We start from the raw sequence: 10666 nt of genomic DNA, 5'->3' as shown, positions 1-10666 counted from the left end.
TAATTATCATCACAATCTTTTTTACAATGGTAAAGTCCTCTTTGTTGAGGCAGGTAACCATAACCCTTTGTAAACAAAGTCAAATCTCCAATCGATACAATACTGAATCAAAACGTTGTTAAAACCAAAAGACAATACAAACAAATTTGGAGACTATAGTGGGAGCATGCCACGAAAAACTATCAAGTATGAAAAATATTGAGAATGAGGCTTCAGGTCCAGGCCATGTTGAAAAGTGAACCAATTTGACCTAACCTTCAACAAACCAATGCAATGCTTGGGTTGGAGCGAGATTTTCACCCTTTACTTACGACCAGCCGGGGGACAAGAGAGACCTTTAGGATATCCTGAAGCTCCTCAATTGGAGCCTTACAACAAGCAGCCTCAAAATGGAGATTGGACAAGAATGTGTCTCGAAAGGCCATTTTAAAGTAGGACATTGGAATTGGGGAACACCTTCATATAAGCGAAGAAAAGTCTCTTATTCAACCAAATAGATTTTATCCAACCTTCTGACTCTTGATCTTCTATTCTACCATCTTAGGTCTTCCATTCCATCATCGGGCTCTAGCTTATCTTCTTCATGTAGTATCTTCTTTCTCTTTTTTCAATGCCAAACAGGCCATGTGATTATTCTCAAGGGTTAAATGTAGGACAAAATAGTTAAGGAAATGCAAGGCATGAACCTATAAAGGGAAATGTCTTCAGGCTTCGATTCCAAGAAAAAATTGCAATTATACAATCTGGGCATTACTAACCACGAAAGGGTTAGATAAGCACGCCTAACGACCAAGTACCCCTACAAGATATCCAACCTCCTCATCCGTACTCCATAGGCTTACCCATATGAGATTCCTCCACAGTTTAAGTACTAAGGCTTCATTTGGAAGTTTATAAGGAAATAAAATTGAATGATCATAAAGTTGAGCTTGAAACCAAGACCCAAAAAAAAGGAATTTTTGTTTGGGAGGTAGCAAAAGGAGAGAAACAACAAGGTTTGAGTTTTCTCTACAAAGTTTTTGTAAAGCGCACAAATCAAGAAAAAAATTGTGAGGTTTGAATCAATGTCACATAATGAGAGGGGGGAAAAAAGGAAAAAAAGAAGAGGAGTGCAACTCGCAAGCCAATGAGAGTTGCATTAAAAGGAAAAGTATCCATGTGAGAACCATTGTGAGAAGAAGGAAAAATAAATAAATAAAAGGGTGCAGTGAGTGTTATATATATTGGAAGATAAATTTAAGGTTTTCTCTAGGGAGAGACTTTTTGGATGCTACAACCATGTAGAGTTGTATTAGTAGAGAGTGAAGGATTCATGTGAGTTAGTATTAATTCCTAAAGATAAAATATATTTTGTTTGGTGTGGATCTCATGTTAGACATAAATTTGAAAAGATATTGTAATTGATTTTATAATAGTCGATTTATTTGAAATTTGTCTCATAATTTTTCCTTTCAAGAAGAAAATATTTTCCACGTAAATATTTGTATTTTTGTATTTGATGATATTTTTACTTGGTAATTTTAGTAATAATATTTTTTAGACATTAAAAAAAAATTGTTAGTTAATTTTCTTTTTTTTTTTTTGATAGAAACCAAATAGCATTAACGAAAACCAAACAAAGTCAACATATAGAGACTAAGGCCTCTAATAATGCATACCAACATCATCATAAAACAAAAGCATATAAAAGTCCATAGGCGGACTATCAAAAAACAAGAGGTCTTGGCTTGATCCGAATCACTTCCTTGCTAAAACATCTGCACCCTTGTTGGTTTCACGGAGGCAATGATTCATCCTCACTTGAGGAATTTGGTTAATGAGAGTCCTGCAATCCATAATAGGAGAAACATGATGTAAATTACTGTTATGATTCCCAAAAACCCAGCCAAAAATAATTTTTGCATAAATTTCAATCTCAACAGCCAATAGATTCAGACTGACACAAAGGCATCAGGCGTCTCTCAAGGCCCAGAGTTCATTTTCTTAATTCATGTAGAATTATATTAGGAGTAATACTTGGATCACATAAAGTCACCATCACACATATATATCACCTACAACTCGTCACATGGTAAGCTATAGAAAAAATTGTACAATTTATGTAGTCCTAACATTACTCTTATATTGCACCAAAGTAATTTAGGGACATCAATTTTGATACAACTTTGTGTCACAACTCGTCACATGGTAAGTTGTAATTAGTAAGAATGTGTCTCCACATGGCCCACTAACACACCCTTATTTATCAATCACAACTCACTATGTGGCGAATTATAATACAAAATTGTGTCAAAGTTGATGTCCCCGGCATTTCTCATTGCACCAACAAACTTCCATTAGAGAGGACAATGTTGCAGGCGAATGTTACCTCAGCTGTGACATAATAAAAATACACTTTAGAAGTGCCGCACCAAGTATTGAAATAAGATTCTGAAAACGTGGTTTAAAAAATTTTCCTTTTGCAAAAAAAAGAAAAAAAAAATTCCCTTTTACAATTTTCAATTGCCATCACCTTTTTAATTCCTACAAAGACACCAAAGGTCCACAGGCATCTGCAAGGGAAAAACAATGGATATACATACCAACCTCGCTTTAGATATAAAGAAAAAATAATCCTCGATCCTTACACTTTTGTGATAAACTTTACAGAAATGGTGAAGACTTATTTTGTTCTTAAATTGAACTTTGTTTCTTGAATCGAGTAATTTGAATTTGAAGGTTGTTTCTCAATAATAATAATAATAATAATAATAATAATGATGATGATGATGATGATAATAATTTGGAGAGCAAAAAATATATTTCATCAATTAATCAAAAAGAAAAAATAGGAATATTAAAGCATCTCTCTTTAAAGTCAATTTTCTCAACCTTTTAGAGAATGAGCTTACAAAATTGGGTTCCAAAAGAGCCCTTATTTAGGTTTTTTAAAAAAAAAAAAAAAAAAAGAGTTACCGTGGCTCTACATGCCTAGAGAGTCACTTGATTTCAAGAAAATAAAATGTGAAACAGCTTAATTAAATATTCGCTAATATTTATTTAAGAATAAAAAAATTATTATTTAAATGAGATAGGAAAAGGGTATGTATAAAGTTTGTTGGAAAGTATTTTAAAAAATTGATAGATAAAATAGAAAAAAAAAATCTCCAAATTCAGATAAAAAAAATATTAAAAAAAAAGGACTATTAAAAATGAAGCAAAAATAAGTTAGTCCAAAAAGCGAGTAATGGTACTTCAGTCCAAAAAATAAAAAGGTAATCCATCAAAAAAGCAAAGATTTATTCATGTAAGGATTTTTTTAGAATGATTTTCATTTCTTTAAAATGTTAGTTTTTTATAATAAAAAATTTTAATTTTAATTTGAGGATTTAAGCCTGAATATTTCATTTGAAAACATTAAAAAATATCAATTAAACTAATCTCAGAAGTCACTGTCGTTACTTTTTTTTTTTTTTTTTTTTTTTTTGAGAATCCAAAAAAGGGGACTCGTGTGTGGCAGTCATTGTCCCACACCCCATGGAACAGTTGGATAAGCCCATGGGTACCACCAACTCGAACTGGAGCTCGGAAACTCCGAACCCACACACACCGCAGGCTCTATTGGTTTCTGGGACTTCCAGAATTGCAATTACAGTCCTCGTAAGAACTCGAACCTAAAATGTAGTGAAGTCTCAGCAGTCACCTACAAGTTGTACCACACTTACTTGTTATGGCATAGGCAAACAACTTGGGAATCATTTTCCAAGCGCACTGACTAAGAAGTACTTTATAGCTTAGGCAAACAACTTTATCGAGAAGAGCAAGACCAAGAGCTAGGCACAGAGATGAAGCCAGCAGAGATTGAAGGAGCAAACTCACATGATGAAGTTGTTCTCGTCCTAGACCAACAAAATCCTAGAGCTCCATCTATGGCTGCTGAGCTCAATAAGGACCAGTTTGCACCAGAAGAAAAGACTCAAAACCAGAAATCCCTACGCCGTCTTAGCTTCTCCAAACCAAAGTCTAGATTGGCAGAGTTCAGAACAAAAATCGCAGCTGAATCTTGGGTCATTGAACCCCATAAGTTTGAAGATGACAATTCATCCACAGACAATGATGATGATGATGAATGGAGCGAAAAAGTTGAGGAAGATGATGGAGAAACAAGACGATCAGAAAGGTACAAAATGAAGAAGACCCGAAAAGTTCAATGGAGACTCATTGTGGAATGGGTTTTATTTATCATCATAATGGCTTGCCTAATGTGTTCCCTCACAGTTACTTCCTTGAAAAACGAACTTATATGGGGTTGGGAAGTCTGGAAGTGGTGCATAATGGTAATGGTTACCTTCAGTGGCCGCTTGGTTTCAGGTTGGGTGATGGGTTTTGCAGTGTTCTTAATCGAGAGGAACTTCATGCTCAAAGAAAGAGTGCTATACTTCGTTTATGGACTTAGAAAGAGTGTCCAAAACTGTGTCTGGTTAGGCCTTGTTTTGCTTGCATGGACCTTAATGTTTAACAATAAAGTCCAGAAGGAAAATAGAATACTGAAAAAGTTTTTCCAGGCATTGGTGGCCGTACTATTAGGCGCAACTATTTGGCTTCTCAAGATTATCTTGGTCAAAATTCTGGCCTCATCATTTCATGTCACAACCTACTTTGACAGGATGAAAGAAAGTGTTTTCCACCATTACATACTGGAAACACTTTCAGGTCCTCCTTTGATGGACGATGAGCATGAAGAGATCGATCAAGTCCATCGAAACATGTACAAGTTGAAGAAGTTGGGGTCTAGGAAAATTGATATGGAGAAGCTGAGGAAGCTGAACATGCAAAAGAGAGCTTCCACATGGAGTGTGAAGAGGCTTATTAACTATGTGAGGTACACTAGATTATCTACAATTTCAAAGACTGTTGATGACTTTGGCAAGGCTGAGGATGAAATTAACAGCGAGTGGGAGGCTCGGAATTGTGCTCGAAGGATTTTCAAGAACGTAGCCAAAACGGGTGCCAAGTAATTATTCTCTCTCTTTCTCTGTCTAATTAAGTCTTAATACTTGCATGACAACTATAATTAGTCTATAATTGGGTTTATTGTTTTCTTTCTTGTTGGTTTCTTTTTCATGATCTCTATTATGACTATAAATTTGCACGCATATATACAGCTAGTATATTCGATTTTTTTTATATTGCTTAACAAAATAAGAGGTAAGAGCCATATGATTAATAAACTTAATTATATCAATTTTAAAATTCTTAGCAGAATTTTTTGGAGTTTTAATTTAGCCTTAATTTGACTTGCAATTCATATCCGTGAGAATAATCAAAATTATGTTTGACATTTAATATAGCAGGTAGTTTGTTTCACTTAGTTAAGAAAATAAAAATAAAAAACCTTATGATATCACTTCATCAAATGTTTTATTTAATTACATCTATTTTTTATTTTATCCAACAACAACAGATAGTTCGCAGATGTTTCATCCCAAGTTTTAGTAATAATAAGAAGGGTAAAATACAATAGTCACTCTTGAGGTTGGGCTCATGCCACACACACTACCAAGAATATTTTTTTTAATTGACCTATAAGTACAATGAACACTTAACACCGTTTGAAAGTTCTATTCCTTTAAGTCTTCGACTTCATTCTCTCTCTATTTATCATCTAATCTACCATTTGTTATTTAAACTCTCGTACAATTATTGCCAGAATGCAGTCATTGTGAGATTGCATTTTGGCAATTAATTTGACCAGAAATTTGTTTTGGGGAAAAAAGAATACAAACAATATTAAGGGTTCTTTGTATGAAGTAGGGAAAATTGAAAAGTTTTGATATTACTTGACAATATCCCAAATTTCAGGAGTGATTTTTATATTTCACCCTAATAAAAAAAAATAGGGAACTATATATAGCCAGCTTTGTAAGACTCTTGTTATAACTTTTTTAATTCACAAACATTGATCTTCGACATGTTGGCTTAAAAAATCAGACACAAGTTTACAATTGTGATGGAACTGGAATCGTGAAATTTGAGTTTATAAATTGGATTGTAAAAACTAAAAGTAAGAGTATGTAAGAATGGAATTCTTAATGCAAGTCAAACTCATGCTTCTTGAACTCATATCATTCAAGCAGTTTTTTCTTTCCTATCGTAGTATCGTTTTTCAATTGAAATCACACAAATTGTCTGGAATGCGAAAATATTGAAACATTTTGGAATGCGAGAATCTGAATTTTGAATGTCATGCGGGTGTGTATTTAATACCACATAGGATGTATACTAAATAGGTTTAATCTATATATATATATATATATATAAATGATTACAAGAAAACTCAATTACAATTTAACTAGATTTTCAAGAAATAGTGCAAATATTAATAACACTTTACTCGGTAGTGATAAATTATAGTATATCAACATTATTCTCAAAAAGAAAATAGTATATCAACGTTAATTATTTATTATTCATCGCTTGTTAAATTAGTTCTTGACATGATATCACACTCATATTATGTGGGCTCACGAGTGAGGGAACCCACACAATATAAGTGTGATGTTGCATAGTGCTCAAATTCCTATACCGAATAGTTTAAATTTCTTGATCATCAAAAATTTTTTTTTTTTTTTAACCCTCTTATTCTTTGGGGCTTAAGCTTGACATCACGCTGAAATTTTAATACAAACATTTCGTCAAGCAAACCTCAAGTTCACGATCGGTGGGCTTGATTTCGTTGTCCATTTGAAACTATTTTATTTGGTTTTTATGCTAATTGTGTTTTGTTAAAAGTTAATCAAAGTAGTATTACACCCAAAAAAAATTGTTATTTAAAAAAATATCTGTATATAAACAAATAATTAATTCTTGAAATTAACACAATTTTAGTTAAAATTAATATGAAATCATGTTTTGAAAGTATAATTTTACAATTTTAACTAAAATCATATTTTGACGATTTCAAAATAGTTGACAACTGATATGACATCAAGTATTTTGAATGTACTGTGTTTTCTGTACTCATGGTGGTAACTATCACCACTAACGTGGTTATTGAACCCCATGAAGGAAGAGTAAGTGGAATAGGCCACAAAATCCAAGCATGTCACAAAGAGTCGGACTTTTTTTCCCACCACAATACAAGAGTGGTCCATGTAGCACTAGAGTTCTTGTTTCAAAAGGTTTAGTATATCCTCGCATGGAATCATGATCTGCAGGGTTCTGCTCGATCTGGTACGGCTTATCCCACTAATTAAAATTCAGTGATTGTAAAGTATCCACTGGTCAGTTTAGCTTCATTTTTGATTTTGAGTACCATGATCATGATCGACCCCCAAGCATCCACTAATTTTTAATGCAGGACCACCATTCTAAGCACAGTGAGTATCCCACGACAAAAGGAATATATATATATAATCTATATATGCAGAGTGGAGGAATATAACCTTGTATATATTCATGTGATTGTGAGTTTCCAATAAATAAGGACTTCATATATTAATTTTTATGACACACAAAGACAGATAAATGGCTAAAATCACGAATCAACTAGGATGGAAAACTAGCTCTCAGAGATTTTGGTCTGATTTCTATATTCTGACTATACAAAAGAGTATATTATTGTTTTATAGGGTCTTAAATCTTAAGTGTCAATAATGATCAGACCAAATATTAAAGCTAATAAAAGTCCGACAACCCTATGCAAGTCCACCCATCCTCAGATTCATGTCATTTTGGATAATCCAAGTTCTGATTGTTTTGTTTAGACTTTGATCGACATTCTTTACACAAATTTGAAGAAAAATTTTATTTTTAGCTAGGTATGTTGATTCTCAATATATAATATAAATAAATCGATGAAGGTTTGAGAATTTGTAAAGGTACCTTGGTTGTCTTCTAGGGAATATTGGTGAATGTCCCTTTATTACCTTAAGGTAGAATAATTGTTGGTACTACAAGAGTAGCTTCATCAACCGATTCAAAATTTGATAAGCAGTTAAGTCATATGAGTGAGATTGACATGTTGGTGTTGAAAATCATGGGTTTTTTTTTTTTAAATCATCAGAAATTAAAAATTTAGAAAATTGTGAGAGTTACAATTTTGACAAGCAATATAAGACCAAGCTCAGTACAGCTAGAAACAAGAGACCATTTTCAAACACTATGTGGACATTATCTGCTAAGTTATGTTGGTGCCACAACTTGCTGTACAACTTGTGTCACAATTTGTCCATGTGATGAGTTGTGAGTGGTGGAGGGATGATAGTGGGTCCATGTGAGGACACCTCCTGGCAAGTTGTGACACAAGTTGTGGCACCAGCATAACTCTTATTTGCTAGAATTATAACGTCTTAATTTTGACTTCAATTGAAAGCTTTGAGTGCTTGCCACATACCACTAACTATGGAAACCACTATTCAAGAAAGAAAAAAAAATAGAAACCATTGTTAGCAAGATTTGAGTAGCTTTCATATATGCATGATTAAGCATTTAAATTTACAAATCAATTTTCATATACAATAATATCTATTGTTACACTCTTGTTTATATCTTCTAAATTCAATATAAATTGTTAACAATTTATGAAACTATTAATGAGTTTTACTACACACAATTCTCAGCACATGGTGATTCATAATATGTCAAATCATGATTGTTGTAGGTATATTGAAGAGGATGATCTAATGAGATTTTTGAAGAGAGTTGAGATTCATACAATTTTTCCACTCTTTGAGGGATCGCTTGAGACCGGAAGGATTTCCAAGTCTTCATTTAAAAATTGGGTGGTAAGTTTTATATCCATAGTTTATGCAAAGTTTCAATATGATCAATTTAAAGAATTTGTCAGTGTGAAATTGGTGGAATTTGATTATGTGTCTCATGGCAAAATATATTAACTAACATAAGGTTAATAGAATTAAGTCCATACGTAATCAAACTCTGTAAATTCCAATGATGCTTCTGGCACGTACTCTATTCGGCTCTCAACCTCAACGTACTATGCCTTTTTTGGTATATATCAAGGAACTGAAACACTGAACCAATATCAAATTATGCAAATTAAAGTGATAACATTTTACGTACATACTTATTTCCTGTTCAGCTTGTTTGATTAAATGGTATTTGAAAGTATGTTATTGATAATAAATTTCAAAATTGTTATTTCTAATGACTTTGCAATCACTACTAGGTTCGAGCTTACTTTGAACGAAAATCTCTAGCACATTCATTGAATGATACCAAGACAGCAGTACAACAACTTCATAAGTTAGCAAGCTCAGTTGTTATTGTGATAATTATTGTGGTGTCCCTACTCGTGATGGAGTTGGCGACAACCAAAATAATCTTTTTCGTAATAACCCAGCTAGTTCTCTTCAGTGTCGCATTCCATAATACCTGCAAGACTATTTTTGAATCTATCATCTTCGTCTTCATTATGCATCCTTTTGATATAGGAGATCGTTGTGTCATCGATGGTGTTCAGGTAAGTTCACCTAAAAAGAGTACGGTATATACACGTACACTATCTTCTAACTCCACAATTTCTTATTACACTTATATTAAAAATATTTCTTTGCTTGTGTGTGTCAGTGTTCATATATATTACTTGTGCTTACATTTATATATTGGGGACAGATGATTGTGGAAGAGATGAACATTTTGACAACTGTTTTTCTTCGATATGATAATGAGAAAATCTACTACCCCAACTCACTTTTGCTCACAAAGCCGATAAGTAACTTTTACAGAAGTCCAGAGATGAGTGATTGCATTGATTTTAGCATTGATCTCTCAACATCAATGGAGATTATCATTTCACTTAAGAAGGCCATACAAGCGTAAGTTGCTCCTTTTATTTGTTAGTACCATCTTGCTTTCATTTGTATTAAAAAGTGTTATACTCTTGTGAATGTAGATACATCGAGAGCAAGCCAAAGTATTGGAATCCAAAACACTCTGTAACAGTGAAAGAAATAGAGAATGTGCACAAATTAAAAATGTGTTTATGCGTCCAACACACCATCAACCATCAAAACTATGGTGAACGAAACAATCGGATTACAGAGCTTTTATTGGAGTTGAAGAGGATCTTTGAGACACTTGGCATTAAGTATCATCTTCTTCCTCGGGAGATTCTTCTCACAAAAATGAACATTGAGAATGGGAGGATGCTACAACAATCTTAATTGACTTGAATGTTGAAGTTCAAGAAATAAAAGTTGGTGACCTATTTTTCTAAAGCTCGACTACGGTACCCCATAACTCTATGCACCTTTGATGGGTTGTATTAAACTATCAAGCTATTCTAATTATGACGCTAGAACATTGGGATTACGATTATCCCAATTTTAAGATGGATTTTAGAACATATTGTTGTGCTTTACACTTGTGTTTGTACCTTCAACTCTCGTTATATGAATAATTCTAAGCTACGAATTGCTTAGTACAACTCATATGGAAATAATTTAGAGATTTTCTTATTAGTTTTAAAATCACACATCGATCGGATAGAAGAAAAATAAATAGGTGCATTATCATATTAAAAGTGGTGGTCTCACATTGATAAGGTATAGCTGGCCCTATATATAAAAGTGGTGTAACTTTGGTGAATGTAAGAATTGACAAAATTTTTCCTAGTTAAAGAATTTGTTAATCTGAGAGTGCCTAAGGTGTATTCGAGATTTGG

At 33.1% G+C, this 10666-nt stretch overlaps 1 protein-coding gene across 1 annotated transcript; it reads left to right on the top strand.

The window, feature by feature from the left end:
• Nucleotides 1–3671: 3671 nt before the first annotated feature.
• On the top strand, nucleotides 3672–10393 carry LOC126710025 (mechanosensitive ion channel protein 10-like). The gene is made up of 5 exons (XM_050410408.1): nucleotides 3672–4993; nucleotides 8642–8765; nucleotides 9170–9463; nucleotides 9616–9818; nucleotides 9896–10393. Exons 1-5 carry the CDS (start codon nucleotides 3825–3827, stop codon nucleotides 10164–10166), a joined length of 2061 nt encoding a protein of 686 aa, XP_050266365.1. The 5' UTR covers nucleotides 3672–3824; the 3' UTR covers nucleotides 10167–10393.
• The last annotated feature ends 273 nt before the right edge of the window (nucleotides 10394–10666 follow it).

This window comes from Quercus robur, chromosome 12, assembly GCF_932294415.1.
Source record: "Quercus robur chromosome 12, dhQueRobu3.1, whole genome shotgun sequence".
Taxonomy (NCBI): domain Eukaryota; kingdom Viridiplantae; phylum Streptophyta; class Magnoliopsida; order Fagales; family Fagaceae; genus Quercus; species Quercus robur.
The sequence above is the reverse complement of the archived record's forward strand: the minus strand, read 5'-3'. Positions and strand labels throughout refer to the sequence as shown.

Excerpts from the sequence above, each read along its gene's own strand:
- LOC126710025 (XM_050410408.1), top strand. The coding sequence starts at position 3,825 with ATGAAGCCAGCAGAGATTGAAGGAGCAAACTCACATGATGAAGTTGTT. Across the intron at positions 4,994-8,641 it reads GTAGCCAAAACGGGTGCCAA|GTATATTGAAGAGGATGATC; the intron begins GTAATTATTCTC and ends TGATTGTTGTAG. Across the intron at positions 9,819-9,895 it reads CTTAAGAAGGCCATACAAGC|ATACATCGAGAGCAAGCCAA; the intron begins GTAAGTTGCTCC and ends TTGTGAATGTAG.